The sequence below is a fragment of the Pyxicephalus adspersus genome, chromosome 4 (genome assembly GCF_032062135.1).
Source record: "Pyxicephalus adspersus chromosome 4, UCB_Pads_2.0, whole genome shotgun sequence".
In the NCBI taxonomy this organism is placed as follows: Eukaryota; Metazoa; Chordata; class Amphibia; order Anura; family Pyxicephalidae; genus Pyxicephalus; species Pyxicephalus adspersus.
Window position 1 is genome coordinate 90,679,194 of NC_092861.1, and position 16,747 is coordinate 90,695,940.

At 39.0% G+C, this 16,747-nt stretch overlaps 1 protein-coding gene across 1 annotated transcript; it reads right to left on the reverse strand.

Annotated features, from left to right (window-relative positions):
- Positions 1 to 1,549: 1,549 nt before the first annotated feature.
- On the reverse strand, positions 1,550 to 12,612 carry PERP (p53 apoptosis effector related to PMP22). The gene is made up of 3 exons (XM_072408954.1): positions 12,264 to 12,612; positions 4,934 to 5,071; positions 1,550 to 3,377 (listed from the first exon to the last, which is right to left on the reverse strand). Exons 1-3 carry the CDS (start codon positions 12,448 to 12,450, stop codon positions 3,160 to 3,162), a joined length of 543 nt encoding a protein of 180 aa, XP_072265055.1. The 5' UTR covers positions 12,451 to 12,612; the 3' UTR covers positions 1,550 to 3,159.
- Between the last annotated feature and the right edge of the window lie 4,135 nt (positions 12,613 to 16,747).

A 16,747-nucleotide genomic window follows, 5' to 3' on the forward strand; every position in this document is an offset into this window, starting at 1 on the left:
AATGAAGAGAACAAAAAAAAAAAACCTATTTTTTAGCTACACTAACAAACACACATATATATGTTATATGTTATATTTACATGACTTTTTTATATTTTAAGATATGGTACCGTTTTCCCTTACCAGAATAATTATGTATAGAACCACTATACATTTGTTCTTAGTAAATATAGGTGCTTCTGTTGCCGAACCATCTAAAATTCCAGTTGCTTGGCTACCAGTCTGATCCATTGATTTTATTCTTGAGCCATAATAAGATGTATGCAGATAAGAAATTCTCGTTTTAATTTCCTGTATATTAGTTCTGGACCAGTGCCTTCAAGGCTCCATTATTACAAAACTGTATAACATTTTCAGAAATGTCAGCACACATTTTCTATTTTTCTTTGAAAGATAAAGTGCATCTAAAATGAGTAGCGTAATAAGACAATATCATTATCACATGGTACTGAATAATACCTAGCAGGTTATTACCTGTCATTAGCTGTCTCTCTGGTCTATAGGTGGCCTGGCCAATCTGACATTCTTATGTTGATATGTAGTTATTTGTGGGTTCATTATTTTGAGAGCTGTGAGGAATTAGGAATGTAATTTTTTAAGAACAATTGGTAAGACTTTTCATCTGACGGAACTAATTTACAATTAATAATAACTCCACAGAAAATGTTGACATCGTGATTCATAAGCTTCAGACAGTGAGGTATGCAGTAATTACTGTGTACACATAATTATTCTTCTTTCTTAAGGTAGGCGTCAATTTGGCATGTCATAATTATTAAGTTGATGGGCAGCTCAAACACATAAGGAAAAAGCTGCTGACAGGATTCTTTTAAATTGGCCTGTTGAATTAAGCAAAATGAGTCTGGGCGTAGAAGTGCAATATATCCTTTCTATATCCATCCAATTCCAAGTGTTTGGAAGTGAATGCATGCAGAACTTGTATTTGCTCATTTTTGGTCTGCTATCTATATCACCTACACAGTTTTTTTATATCTGAGAAGTGCTGTCTGCACCCTTTCTTGCAAACTTTGTAAACAACAGAACTCCGGGGAAGTGTTTTATACACCTGTCCTGGGTTGACAACATTGGTCCTCTATAGATAGTGTGTGCTATTGTCCCTTGATCCAACATCATCATACATGTGCTACCAATAGATTGAAGATTAAAAATTAATCCATGCATTTATATAATAGAGAAAAAGTAGGCAGATTGGGGATTTTATGAGTATGTTTCAATATTCCTAAGCAAAAGCAAAGAGTTTTACAGGTTCAGACCTGTTTCTTTATCAAACAACCATGTGTGGCTCCGGGCACTCGCTCCACAGTCGTGGTTCTTACCAAAAAAAAAAACTGCACATTTCACAGCCCGCAGCAGTGAGTGGTACTGTCCTGCTCACTGCCACCCCTATTCATTCTCAATGGGGCTACTACAGGGAGAAAATAGTGATTGCTCAGCATAAGGAAGCAGTAAATGCACCCAAACCCCATGGCCAGTGTGAACATAACCTTATTTTCTTATCATACACACATCAAATATCACCATAACAATATCGCCATCAATACACTCCAATTTTTATTTACTTTTAATAAAAATGTTAAGCTGAAAAAAACATGAGGGGTAAACCTATAAAGTTCCAAAGTACAAACAAATTAGACCTAAGTATATTAGTATTACACATTTAAGCCTTATCCAATAAAAAGTCCTTATTCCTACTATGTACAATTCATTCTATGGATATCTGAACAGTACAGAAATTCTGCCTGCATGGCATGGATTGCTGTACTGAGGAATCAGAACTCTATTGAATGAGGCTACTGGTTTGCAAAACAGACCGTGTGTACATGTATGTTACCACAAGAATATTTACAGTAGTAATACAGTATTAGGATTACAAATTGAACATTCAATAATAAGTGCATTGTGCTGTTCATTCTAACCTACTCTACTGTATATTGCAAAAGACTAAGTCAAATAATAAAAATCACCCTGCAAATGTCTTGTATATGCTTATTGCTTCTGGCATGTTATATTTTTCAGCATTTTGGCTTAAGACTAGGAATGGGAAAAGTTGGAAGCTAGCCTGATCTGCACTTGTTCAGTAACTAGCATTATTCATATCGAATAGATTTCAGCATATAGAGGGTTACAGTCAACTGCATTTAGAGAAAAGAAGGGGAAAAAAGCAGTGTCTCTACTTTAACAGCCACAAACCTTCTAACTAGTTGGTTGATTCAGTGCTTTTCAGAAACAATTCTACAAATTCTACAAAATATTGTTTATGCTTATTTAACACAGTTTATAGAACTGCAGATAAGATAAAAATGGATACCTAGAGCAGTGATGTCCCTGTGTCTAGGGGCACCAACAAAAAAACAGGTAAAATTGTCATACAGCTGGAAGGCTAGCAGGATGAATTATTTATTTAGTTTCGGGCACATATGATCTATTAAATAAAGTGATATAACGATGAGCAGTTGACTTTTTGTTTGAATTGAATCATGATTTGGATTATGCATTATCAGGGAGGTTGCAGTTATGGTATATGGATACTTTTATATCTTTTTCTATCATAAACAACAGATAGAGATAGAAGAACTTTACAAGAGTTTGCATAGGTCAGCGTGTGGGTTTTTTACCCGAAGAGCGCCACAGTAAACAAATACACATTTACATGCTACCCATATTTCTACCCTGAAAGCTGACACGGTAAAACAAGCACAATGCAACAAAAATATTTTTTGTTAGAGCTATTTATAATATAAAGCCTGCACAAAATGACAAAATATTAGTACGTGGCTTAATTTTCTACATTTTTCTACAAAAATATCAATTCGTAGTAATAGTTAGGTGAAAATGTTAAAAACGAATTACTTTAATGAGCTTTACAAAAGGTCACATACTTTCAATAATTTGTTGTGTACAACCAATTACTTGCTGCATGATAAACCCCCTGTCCAGGCCAATACTATATTCCTGTTAGATTTATACAAATTTTAGTTGTAGAAAAATACATCAAATTGGAAAAAAAATGTAATTTCATACTTTACTAGAAGTATAACCAATTGAATTTAAATGTGCCTGATAAGTTGGGGAACTGTATAATAAAACAACAGTCTATTTAAAATATGCCACAAACAAGAACAGTCCTAGTCCTTAAATTTAGGATGATGTGTAGAAGTATTTAGTCTTGACGTTGCCCAATAGCTCATCTTCAAAGTTGGGAAGGCAGCAGAAGAAGATTGCGCAGCCGAACATAATTATTGTGCTGCCCCAACCAAAGCCATAGGTCCAGCTGTACAGGTAGCTTTCAACACCCACTGCCAAGTCTGATGTATATTTTACTGGGTAGATGACTAGGGCAATGATCTGCAAAACAACTAAAAATAAAGGAACAAAAGCATTAAACCTTAGCAATAGGTGATTTTTGTTTTACATATATAGGATATTTTGCAATAAAGTATATTGGGTTTTACACAATTCTAATAATACTTCTGAAACACACTATACAGACTTTATACAACTATTTTGTTTTCCTCCCACATTTGAGTACCTACTGATATTGTTAAGGCTTTGGTTAATGATACTCTAATCGTGTGTCTTTCTATATGCTGTGCTTGCTGTTTTGTTCTATACAGAGAGAAGGGTGACGGCTGGAATAGCACCTGAATCAGTAGGATCAGTTTTTATCAAATGTTAGTGATCCAGCAGAGAGGATTGATCACTTTGGGGGACAAAAATCTGCTGTGTGTACAGACAGTCTAGAGAGACTGAGGTCAATGTGTTATTAGTGTATATGATTCAGATTAAAAAAGTCCAGGTGCAATCCTCACTTCAAATGAGAATCCTTTCAAAATGTCTTTACACCAAAGAAGCAATGCAATACAAAGTTTCTTGAGACACTTGCTAAGTAAAGGTTATAGTAATTAGAACTTGTATGGGGTGAAATAGGAAAATCAGGAACAAGTGTCACCTCAATAGATATTACAAAAAACCCATTTTACCAATATCACTAATCGGACTTGATTTCCATTATGTGCTTTCTACACCACTTTCCTATGACTAAAATTCATTATAATGGGGACGTTTCCGCAACTTTTATAAGAAACAATGATAAAAGTATAACAAAATGATCTTTATGCTTACATATTAGTAAATTTTAAGGAAGACACAAGCAGCAGCCTGGCACCAGGCACAGCATTGCTATTCGAGTCTAATGCTTAAATTAGACTTAAATTAAAACGCATGACAAAAGTAAAAAGTATAAGTATATTTACTAGGCATTAGACTGGATTTAAGATTAACATTTACATGAGTTTTTTTTTTTAGAGAACTATACCCTTTAAAGCAATAACCATTAGCTACCACTGTCACCAGTTTTACTGTACCCTATGTATTCTGTAGCAGAGAATATATTGGGTGATGCAAGGTACAAATACACCTTCACTCATGTAATCTCTGCAAACTGGTTATACGTATATAAATCAGCTACTAAACAAAAACAGGACATAAAGCCAATCTTACCAAATTAAAATTGCCAAGCTTACATTTAAAGAAAGAGACTATTTTTCCAATTCTGTAAACCTGGTCTTTTCTTAGGGGTTTGGAGTAATGACAATCAAGCAAAGCCAGTCAACTTACTTTAAAGTTTACTTTGACCATATCAGTCAGTGACAGCCTAACCACAATGAGCGCATATGACGAACTACCTAAAGGTGCGTACACACTTCCAATTTTTATCGTTCCAATCGAACGACGAACGATCGATTGGGCAAAAAATCGTTCGTAAAAAAGTAACGATCGGTCGTATATATCGTGCATGAACGTTCGTCGTTCGTTTTCCAACGATAATAATTGGAAGTGTGTATGTAGCTTTAGTACAAACTCCCACAATCACAAAAACAATAAAGATTAGAAAATCAGATCAGGTTCTTACCAGCCAGGAATAGAAGAAATCCAATGATTCTCAACAGATTAATAACTGGTGAGCACAGAGCAACAAAGGAGAGAATGAAGCACAGGATCAGGATGATGAATCCAATAATCAGAAGGGCAGCTGTTGCTTTCCCCCAGGCTGGAAAGGAAAAAAAGACACAATTAATGTATTATTGGTGGTATAAAACACACCATGTCATCAAAATGCATTACATATATTACTAATAAAACACATAATGACAAATGCATTGGTTACTGTTTTTACTTGTGTCTTTATAACTACAGCATTGCATAGCCCTGTAGGCAAAATAACAGTCACTACCTGACAGGCGAGTCCTCCACCCAAAAGCCCATCCCCCCACCTCTCCATGTCATGGGCCGTGTATGGGTGCCCCTTGGGGCTGAAGGAATACTTCCCATGTCAGAAACCACTTTTGTCAACCAGATTTTCCAGTTGTCTGGAAACCAGGTAGCACAAGAAATATGTAAGCACTATTTTCCAATATCCCTTCAGATTAAAATATATAAAACACTTGAAATGGTTTATGGCTGCATGAGGCAACATTATTTAAAGTGGCTAAAACATTTTATGTGGTCAGATCTGAAAAAAAAATCAGGGAATGCTTAATACCAATGAATATATTCAGGTTATTTTATAACAATGCCAAGTGCAGTAATTTGCAACAAAAAAACAAAAAAAAACATCTTTTACTGGTTACAGTAAATTAAAATTTTATAGACTGTTGTGGCTTTCAGCTCAAATGCTTATCCTGGTCTTCCTGAAATAAAACACCTGATACATGAAATACTCAATAACAAAATGGATATAACTACATTTTCACCCCAAAAGAGTTCCTCCTTATATCCCTAAAGTTAGCCTTGCACTAGTACACAACCATCTGCCCAATATTGATCAATTCCATGGTTACCTCCATACCCCCTATGATCAGCAGAGCCGACAATCAGCTGGGATCACCTAACAACTGTCAGCCAATGGGAGAACTCCCTGATGTTTACACAAATAACCAGTACAGTTGTGTAATTTTTGCATGGTGAGGAGCGCTCCTATTGGCTGGAGGTTGATCTGGATCACTGCTAATCAAATGCCTTATTTTAAAGGATTACCATGGGATTCAATGATTTTATTCAATTATATTTGAAATATTTTATAGCATATGACCACGCTAACAGCCAACAAATTTAGAACATCTAAACCCTAGAAAAAGAAAAATATATTTTCAGTCTTCTTTGTACTCCAGTATTCCCACAACAAACACTTTCTCTCCAAGAGTGACAACTTTTACTCACTTCTTGTTATTTTTCAAACTATGTAACTGTACTATATCGATAAGGAAGAGGTGTTGATCACCCAAGGACAAGAAGTGTGTTAGGACTACAAAACACATCCCCCTCTACTCTGCTCCATATAGTAGAATAATGTGTTCTGCAGCTGTATCTTAAACACTGTTAACAGAAAGTGTTTGGGCTACAGAATTCATGGCAATCACAGAATCATTTCTAGCAGAATGGACTTTTTTGCATTGGAGAGGTACAACAAAATCTATTTGATGGTATATTTACAGACAGAAAGGGAGTAGAGCCAAACGCACAAACGTTAATCCCTTAGTGAATAAGTGACTCCAAATCAGAGGGTTAGAGAGAAGGGTTTTCTGGTTGCTATTACACAGGAAACAGAAATCTTGCGCTTTGTTTGGCTGAAATAAACTGAAATACACTCAATAACCACAATGGGTATAAATCTACTTAATGCATAATAAAGTCCTTGGAAAACCCAGTAAAGGTAGCACTGACATCATTACTGCGAGCACATAGATTGTGCAGAGAGAACAGTTGTGTGAGGGACCCAGCAGACCCACCTACCCCTCAGGCTGTCTGCAAAATTTTACAGGAGGCGGATACCAGACCTATCACTTTGCAAAAGGAGGGAGAGTAATAGTGATTGGTCTTTATTACAAGAAGCTTAAGCTACATACACACGTGCAATAATTGTTGTTGGAAAGGATTGTGAACAAAAGACTGCACAATACATACAGTGCTGTTCTAGTTCTATGGAGAGGGGAGAACAACGGAGCGACACCCCGCTGCGCTCTTTCTCCTTTGATTTTATTAGAATCATTCCTCGTCCGTGGATCCGCCAGGACAGACATCAGAATGGCAATCGCTGTACAAATGTCAGATTCTCTTCTATCAGCCCTGAGGCGAATATTGGACGAGAATCATCTGACGTTTGTATGTAACATGTGTATGTCACAAAAGTAAAGTTTCTCTCTGGATTTATGTTTAGATCTTCAGGACATACACAAAGGATACCAAGATATAAGAATGCACACAGCTTTAGGGAGCTGGCTCAGCACAAAAAAAAAAAACAAATTTGACTTTTCTATTGACCTGTACATCACTTGTTATCACTGAAGTTCCTCCCTCACTGTTTAACCTTCATTCCAAAGCTGGAAGCACAGACACTCCCTAGTCCTGAAAAAATATGTACTAACAGCTGGAACATTTCATTGTGAGTGTCACTGTAGGTAAATGTGAGCTCACACCTTTTTCCAGTGAAATGGATAAGAAGCATAAAGTAAGACCCATCTGTGCACCCTGGAAATAAGTGAGTACATGTCATCAATGTACTCACATACACCCTGAAATACAAACATTGCTGATCAGGGCTGCTGTCTTCAAACATGTGAATGACAGAATAAGCAGAATGTGAAGTAAAGTGTTTATTCTTAACAACCAACAAATAAGTCAACAGACATGGTAAAGTAAATAACTGATCTGAATTGATTTATTGTATATTACTCATGTGTGGTATTTCAGAAGAGACCATGAGAATTCTGACTCTAAAAGCAAGCTATGACTATCAACACATAATTGTAATTGCTTATTAACTGTGCAGTCTGTCAGCAAGGATGGCTTTATTTTATCATGATTTACTGAACAGGTTTCTTCATGTCATGAGTATAAAACAATGACAAGTAAACCACTCCCTGTCCTTCAGCTAAACCAGTCAAACATCCACCCAAACTTGTGGGTGTAGAAACACATGATGATATGTTTGTATTTGAATCATCATTATTGTTGTGCTGACATTGGGCTTTTTTGGCGTTCCCATTTTATTCACACAGAACCTTTTAAGTTTTCCCTTATTAGAAGTGTATCTCTCAAAACCAAACGTACAATATTCTCAGATTTTAGATGCAGTGGCTGCATTTGTTTTTTCCCCTTTTCCTTCATTTTTAACTGGAGACCCTGCAAGTGACACCCTACCTGTCCTAAGGTGACAATGCTCCCTTTAGTTTAGTGTTAGGGTTAACATACCATTTGTAAGACCATGTATATTATAAACATGAACTGGCAAAAATTGTATGCTTTAATCCTGCATTATTACTATTACAGGACCATCCTTAACCTAATATTTTTTAAATGAGGGGCCAGCCCTCTAACCATACAATGTGGACTAACGATTGGGCTTCATACACAATTCTGAAGACATTTGCAAAGTCTTTGGCAGGGGTTGAACCACCTAATATCTACCCATATGCCACAAGGAATGTCCTAGAACCTGTATGTGTGTAGGTACTACAGGAAACATCACATAATCCATGTATGCATTAATGATATTTCATTTATGCATAAACATCCACTGCAGTGGCAATCTAATACAGGATGTTTGCTGACAGGAGTATACTGCATGGGATCTCACCGGAGAATGACAGCAGAGAAATAAAAGGTCAATGACCTTGTATTCAGTACACAACATTTACTTCCACCAATTCCACTCTAAGAATTCCCACAGACAGCCATACCAGAGAATATCCAGTTACGGTGGCTCCTGACTTGCTGCTGTTGCAGTTTGGTAATCTGAGATACTGCTCTGATCTCTTCTGTTTTTCTTGGAGATAAGTGACATGAGTATCTCCCAGCATTGCTTGTCTCCTCCCATCCACACATAAACAGCATTTTGCCATTTTCATAGTCACTGATCCCAATGTCTAATGGAAATGAGATGATCTGGTTTGCAGACAAAGATAGCTTCTCTATTAGTGATCACAAAAAACATGGCTCAGCCCAATGGCTCGGTCAAGAAGATTAAAGAGCTGCCTAAGCCGACATGGACCATAACCAGTGCAGGATGACGGTGGCTGAAGGAAAATATGCATTTGTCTAAATGTATGTGATGAAAGGAAAAGATTTATTTCCAGCCACCATAGAGCTCCATATTCCTGTTAACAGGCTTCCTTTACTTTGTCCCTCCAGAGACTCCATACACTGCAATAGAGGCAGAGAAAGGACAAGTCCCTCCTTTGAGTCATTCAGCTGTGTGTTTGGATGTAGAGACAACTATAACAAAGACATCAAAATGTATCATCGTGTATTTATACAGCACCAACACATTACAAAAATCTTAACAGAATCCCTGAATCATGGTAATAATGGCTCAACAGAAGAGTTCACAATCTAATATCCCTTCCATAGCCCAAGGAAAACTATGTGGGGAACCATTTAACCCCACCATTTAACCTATCAGTATGTTTTTGGGACGTGCATTCCAACATTGCTGATAGGATCCCAGCAACTAGGTATTTCCCTATTGCGGGAATACCCAGTCTTGTCCTTTCCTTTGTGTGTGTGGAGGCAGCCATACTGGTAGAGGAGCAGGGGTTTGCTTCCTCTTGTCTAATGGTGTAATGATCAATATGCAGCAGGAGAGGTGGATAAAATTTAGATCCAAAAAAAAAAATAAAAAAAAGATGAGAGATGCATTTACTACAGGTCCCCTGATGCAGATTCCTGTATTGTTGGGATATCAACAAATCTTGCAGGACTGGCAGGTGTGGGTGAAATATACCTTGACTATTACACACAAGGAGATTTTTATTTCAGATCTAATTTCTGAACCAAAACTAGTAATGTATTGCGTGTATATAAAGGCAAAGCTTGTACATATGTGTATGTTTTGGAACTTCTGACCTATTGATCACCAAATACCAGATCAGTTGGTAAATTAGAATTAGCAGTGGATGTTTTAGGCCTAAACTGATCTCACACTGTAGATATCCAGCTATAGAACTACATAATAGGGGTGCCAGGCAGTCTTGCGTCAGAAAACACTGCTAGTTTTTAGATGTAAATCAATCCTGAAAATGCAGCACCCTGAAAATTCTACAAAGACACAAGCAACATTTCTATTATTCTCGTAATAGTTTGCAAATCTTTACTTTTTCAGTTCAGGTCTAATTTAAAACAGAAGGTATCTGCACATCTCACTTGTTTTATCAATCCAAAAAATATATAAACACAAAACAACTACAGAAACTACATAGCAACACTGCGTGTTTTCAGCTTTTCCTTTAGAAAAGATTCCCACATTCTAAATACAGAACAACACTAAAGAAAGGTGTAGCCTATAAATGTGGCTAGAATCCAGAATAAACACCTACCCTTGTATAAACAATAATAGAAGACAGCACAATATATCTACCTATTGTGGGTACAGCAGGGATGCTATTCTACGTGATGGCATTAATACTCAGCCAAACAAAAAGCCCTGACCAGAACACAAATACTCCATTCATTTACTAACCATTTCAATGGTTCCTCATAAAGATACACTGAAAGACATCACAACCTTCAGGAATGTAAAAAATGTAACAAGCCTGGGTCCTGGGAGTGCAGAAGGGAGGGGAGTTTGCTTTCACCACTGTCCACATCTTGACCCTTGTTGCCAAACATTCGGGAAATGGCAACAAAAGAAACAATTCAGCAGTTCAGAATCACTTAATACAGCAGTACTGCTCAACCTCATCAAGGCCAAAACCTTCTTTTGTAAAAAAAAATTTAGTGTTCAAAAGGAAAGTGAAATAGGGTGACATTAAAAATGATGCCACCCTAAAACACAATAAGCCTAAACATTCTCCTTGATGACAAGATTACCAAATGATCTTAAGATAAAAGCTAATAGAGCTGAACAGGTTTAATACCCTTGCAGAATTTCAAGCTCTTTCCAGAATGCATGGTGGGGTCTCTAAAGACCAGGGTAAAGGTGATTTTTCTTTTTTTGCCAATGGTTTTTAAAGCCACAGGGGGTTCACAAGAGTGTAGACCTTGCCTTAAGGATCCTCTTTAAGGGTATCATCTGGATGCCAGAGCTTTATTCAGCTTCCAAATAAAGGGTATTTCTGCAGAGCTTCAATTATATGTAATGGCAATTAGAATGTTACACAGTTCAGGCACGCATTATTATCTTGGTGCCAACAATTTTATAAACATATAAGTACCATTCAGCCCCCTGAACGGATGTATGCCATCAGATCGGAATGACTGCCACTAAATTAGCTATTAGGAAAATGCCATTAATGCCGGTCTCCATGGGTCTTTACAGACTTCATTCACAGCCAAAAAAAAAAACACACGCCTCATCTTTCCCTAAGTGCCATCACCAGAACTGTCAGGTGGAAGGGGTAAGGGGGTCTTCTGCCACGGGCAAGCTCCCTGCCTTTACCCCCTGGAAGCAAATGAATCTGCAGAGAAGTGAAAGTGGGGTAATCTGCAGAATATGCGGCTGACATTAAAGAGAACCTGTTGCTTTATCCTTGCAGTATTTAGTAAAAGCATTAGATGTTCTTGTATCTGATTTTTGGGTAAAACAAGTGAAGAAGTACATCAGGCCCATCCAATCCATCCATGCATGCATGCAAACATTTTCATACGGACCATCATTTTTTATGAAATTCACACCTTGTATAGAAAAACCTGTATAAAAATGTGTGCAGACCCTGGCCCACAAGGGCTGGAGAGGTCTGTTGTAAATTATCCTCAGGGTTTATGCTGCTTAATAATTCAGGATTGCCTGAATAATAATAATGGAGTGCTGGAAATTACTGATAGTGACAGCAGGAACAATAGTGATCATTTCCAGCAATGGTGGGGTGAACGAGCGCTGTACAGATGGGTGTTCTATAGGGAAGGTGAGCCAGAGTCGTCCCACTGCATCCCCCCCCCCATAGGAAACATCAGCAGCCACTTACCTGTCAGCTCACTAGGAGAGGTCAGAGGAAAGATCTTCCCCAAGACAATTAGAGGCCATGAAAACATCTGTACATGAGACACATGTACCTGGCTGCCATGGCTTTGTTTACCCTGTGATAAGGTTGCTGTGTAAAGATGAGGGATCTTTGCTCCCTCCATTGTCCCTCCTCTCTCAGTATTCCACCCCCAGGGCCTTCTAATAGCAGCTCGCTATAACTTACACCGAACTTTCCATAAGTTTCCCTGTGTGTAATACACACACCCCGGGCCCCTGTACTCACCATAGTCCATGATAGAAGTGCACACATTGCCCTTGCAGCTCTCCCAGAGGGAAGCATATTCCCTGCCCGACTCAGTCTCCACCCAGCCCCGACCTGCCAGGGCGATGATATCGAAGATGATGGCGCAGAGCAGGAGAAGGGGCAGGATCCATTTGCACCTGGGGTAGGCGATTCCACACTTGAACATGTTGTAGGTTGCTCGATGTACACGGAGTGTGAGGAGCTCTGTTCCTGGGATTCCCGGCCGACTGACTGACTGAGAGCACCGCGCTGCCTGCTAACAAGACCTGCGGGGAGCCGCACCTCACACATTAGCCGTGACTCACCGGGGATTGCCTGGACCTGTCAGGGGTGGGGCGGGGGCTGGGAAGGGCCCAGATACGACTGCTGCCAGACGCCTTCCTCCCAATACTAAGCTGGCGGGACAGAGCTCAGGTTACAGCGAACACTCCCCGGCCCACCCAGCTTCATTCTCACACTGCCATACTTCATGAGGAGATATTGTGTGACAACTGCCAGGGCCAAACCTGGAGGAGAGCACCTGTGGCCTGATATGGGACTGTCCAATTCCAGGGCCACATATAAGGCTGACCAATGCCTTCAGGGCCACATACAGGGCTCACCAATACCAGTCCTTCAGGGCCACATACAGGGCTCGCCAATACCAGTCCTTCAGGGCCACCAGTCTCTAGCACTCACCATCCACTGCCCTCCAGCTTTATTAGTGCTTCTTTGCCAGTTTATTGCTAGACTTGGCACCTGAGCTGAACACAATCCCGGCAGGGCTGGCTGTGGCCTCCTTTAATCTCTCTGTAACCTCTTCATTCTCCCTGTAACCCCTCCATGCTGATTGTAATCTCTGCATCTAGGCTGTGACCTTTTTTACCTGGCCGTGATCATCATCTTTCTGACTATGATCATTTAATCCTGGCCATGACCCCTCCATCCTGATGCCGCACTTCAGCTTCATCACATCTATCCTCACCACATACTGAGCATGCTGCCAAACTTTTCCCAAAAGACTTTGACTTAACAGCCCTGTAACAAATTTTAGAGAAATAAGTTAGGGTAATCCTCCAGTGGAGACACCTGTTGTGGGACAATTCTCTGGGATTAATTTTTTTCACGTCCTTTTATTTTCTGTTTGGTCTTTAGGACAAAAGTGAGTGGAAATCACCCTACCGGGGTGCATGCAGTGAACAAAATAACTTGATAATAGCTTTACCCCTCTTCTGCTCTATAAACACTATAAACAAACTATAAATGTTCTTTCTTTATTTATTCTTTTTAACCCAAAACCTATTGTGATTTAACATTGATTTTTTTTGTTTTATTTACATGTCCCCTTGTAGGTTATGTACCATGCAAAGCCCCAGATATATGAGCTGAATTGTTCTTTATGTACATCTACGTAAAGCTATATATATTAAAAAGTGGCCATGGTTCCAAGGCCGCGGGGATAAGACCTAATAATGCTGAGAATCCCTAATACTGTGTGGGGATTCTCCTGCCCTGTGCTGGTGGGTCTTGGAGCTAGATTTGGGATCCTTAGCATTTCCAGAATTTCCCATGATCGACCATGATGTCACCTTCCTCGACGTTAGTGTAGTAAGTAGGTATATTTTTTTGAGGAATTGTAGTTTTTATGAAATTTTTCATATAAAAAAGGAATTTACACATAACACAAACAAGGTTGGGGTTAGTGGAACAAACAATAAGAACAGCTATGTAGACGTGAGGGGCAATGGGGGGATATAAAGACAAACATCAGTAAAGTCCATACATAACAAACAGTTTTATTGTTAACAAGTATTCATTTTTTGAAAAATCCAGTTGCAGTAGTGCATGTTCTTGGGGTAATGTAACTAGGATCAACATAATATATAGTCAAGCAATCAAAAACAGGACATTACCTTTATAATGGGACAAATTATAAGGAGCACCATTAGGTAGGAGTAGTGTCTAGCAGGTTAGGGAGAGGAGTAAGGGGGCAATAGGAAATATGGGTGGGGTGGTTCAAAAAAAGGGGGCTACCTTTGTGGCCAATTAAGAAGGTATAGTTGCATAATATGTATCCCAATCAACCCAGACTCTATGAAATAAGTATATTTTAACTTTTTTTCACACTTTTAGAACATATTGCAGACAGATAAAGGTAGGTGTCTTGTATTCGGACAAAGGTAATTTAGATCAATTTAAATATTACATTTTTTTTCTTATAGATTGGAGTTATTCCAATCCAAAAACTTTACATTTGAAGTTTGATTTTTTTCTTTTTGGCCCCTTATTAACTAAAATACTAAAATAAGTGGAATTAAACTAAAAAAAAAACTCACCTACCTTTACTTCCACAGATCCCTTGATCATTGATTCCCATTCCATCCTGGAATCCTCCTTTCTTAGTCTAGGCGCAAGGTTATCCAACTTTTTCTGTAAAGTAAAAATTTTGATAATAAGTCCACTTAAATAAATTACATGAAATGTTTGGTTTTTTTTTATGTACCTTTTTATTAGATCCTGTGATATGATCGCTAGGTCTCTGTGCATTTCCAGCATATCATGGCTAGTGGCATGTATAGTACAGAACCCTCATGAATGAAAGACCTGAAATGCAACCAATAGTTTGGGCAGTTAAGAGACAGTAAGGTTTGGAAGGAAAGGTCTAGATCAGCCTTTCATGGCCTATTTGTGCCCTGAGAGGCACAAATTTCGAATTTTTTTAGGAAACACCTAGTAAGCTCTGGAGCAACCCTAGTTGAGAAACACAGGTCTAGATCAGTGGTCGCCAACCTTTTGGGACCTACGGACCACTAAATGCACGTACTCCGGACCGTGCATGAATGGGGAGCCACATGTCACTCACAGGGGAAAAAACTTCCCCCAGAGTGACGTCATGATGCCAGAACCCACCAACCGGGCTCAGACTTGCGATGGGAGAGTGGGCGGGTTGTGTCCAGAGACTGCAATCCGTACAGGAGACATGACTTGTGGCTCTGGCCGGTGCACCCCCCCAGTGGTGTCCTCCTGACCCTGCTGGGGGATGCACCGGCCAGAGCCGCGGACCGCCAGTTGGCAACCGCTGGTCTAGATGATGCTGGATATCCTTCACTCATCAAACAAAACAGTCTCTATTTGACTTGCTTCAGCTTTTAATGCACACTGTAGGAAGCTTGCAGTGCACAATGAAGTCAATTTTCAGTACAGGGGAGGTGCATGTATAACTGTGAAAGGTAAGGTAGTGTTCAGATTTTTTTTTGTAAATTATGACAAAGTAGTGTTATGAAAGGCTGCATATTGTGATTTCAGATTATCATTTTTAGAAGAGCGATGATCACACTGGAGACATTATATATTATTTTGTTACTAGCTCCCTTAACACCCAAGTAATTAAAGAAAACGATGCACAAAAATGTTTGCTGGTAAGCAAATAAATACTCAACAAAATTCCAACTACGTAGAATGGTGTATAAGGGATGATAGATAGAACATTGTAATCACATAAAAATCATTTGAATTTTGCTGGCTTCTTTATGCAAACCAAAGTAGGAAGAAAAAACATCCAGGCATCACAGGCAAGACATTATTTAGCAGCCCTGCATGTGTGTCTACCAACCTGACATACTGTGGGCTTAAATACTTGGTCTCTTGGTGTCCAAATGCCATGCCAAAGGAGGGAATCCTCTAACTCTCTTTTGACTTTGATCTGAAACATGTGCTCTTACTAAAGCTGCGTACACACGTGCAGTTCTTGTCGTTGGAAAGGATCTTTCACGATCCTTTCCAAGGACTACACGATGCATGAACGATGCTGTACATACAGCACTGTTCTGCTCTATCGAGAGGGGAGGGGGATAACGACGGAGCGGCACCCTGCTGCGCGCTCTCCACCTTCCCTTGCATTAGGATCGCTCGTCGTTCATCGTTCGTGGATCGGCCAGGATGGATCCACGGACGATGAACGAAGCCGACTGTACACACACCAGATTCTCGCCCGATATCTGGCAGATGCCGATTATCAGGCGAGAAAAATCTGATGTGTGTACGTAGCTTAAGACCCACACCAATCTTTAGATCCTAAGGCTCAATGACATGACATGACATCACAACCATGTAATGCAGAACCTTGACTTATGTACCAAACATCTTTATCTTTCATATATGGCCATATATTTGGATTGTTACAATACTAAGCTTTTCATGGTAAATGTGTGCTGAAAAAATGCATAGGATATTGAAACACACAATCTATGCAATAAATATGCTTCCCCCACCAGTTTGAGGCTGCAAATGTGAAGGCTCAGCTCAGCACCATGTTGGCCTTTTTTACAGTAAATACTAGATTTTTTTAAATACTGTAACAACCTCATACACATACATTACTTATATTTACCAAAGACTCAGCATTTTTGTGACCAGTTTTTTTTTTTTTACTTCTTTTAAAGGTTACTGAATACACAGGTAAATTAATAAATTGGGACAATTTC

Excerpts from the sequence above, each read along its gene's own strand:
- PERP (XM_072408954.1), bottom strand. The coding sequence starts at position 12,450 with ATGTTCAAGTGTGGAATCGCCTACCCCAGGTGCAAATGGATCCTGCCC. Across the intron at positions 5,072-12,263 it reads CACTTCTATCATGGACTATG|CCTGGGGGAAAGCAACAGCT; the intron begins GTGAGTACAGGG and ends TTTCCTTTCCAG. Across the intron at positions 3,378-4,933 it reads ATTTCTTCTATTCCTGGCTG|TTGTTTTGCAGATCATTGCC; the intron begins GTAAGAACCTGA and ends CTTTATTTTTAG.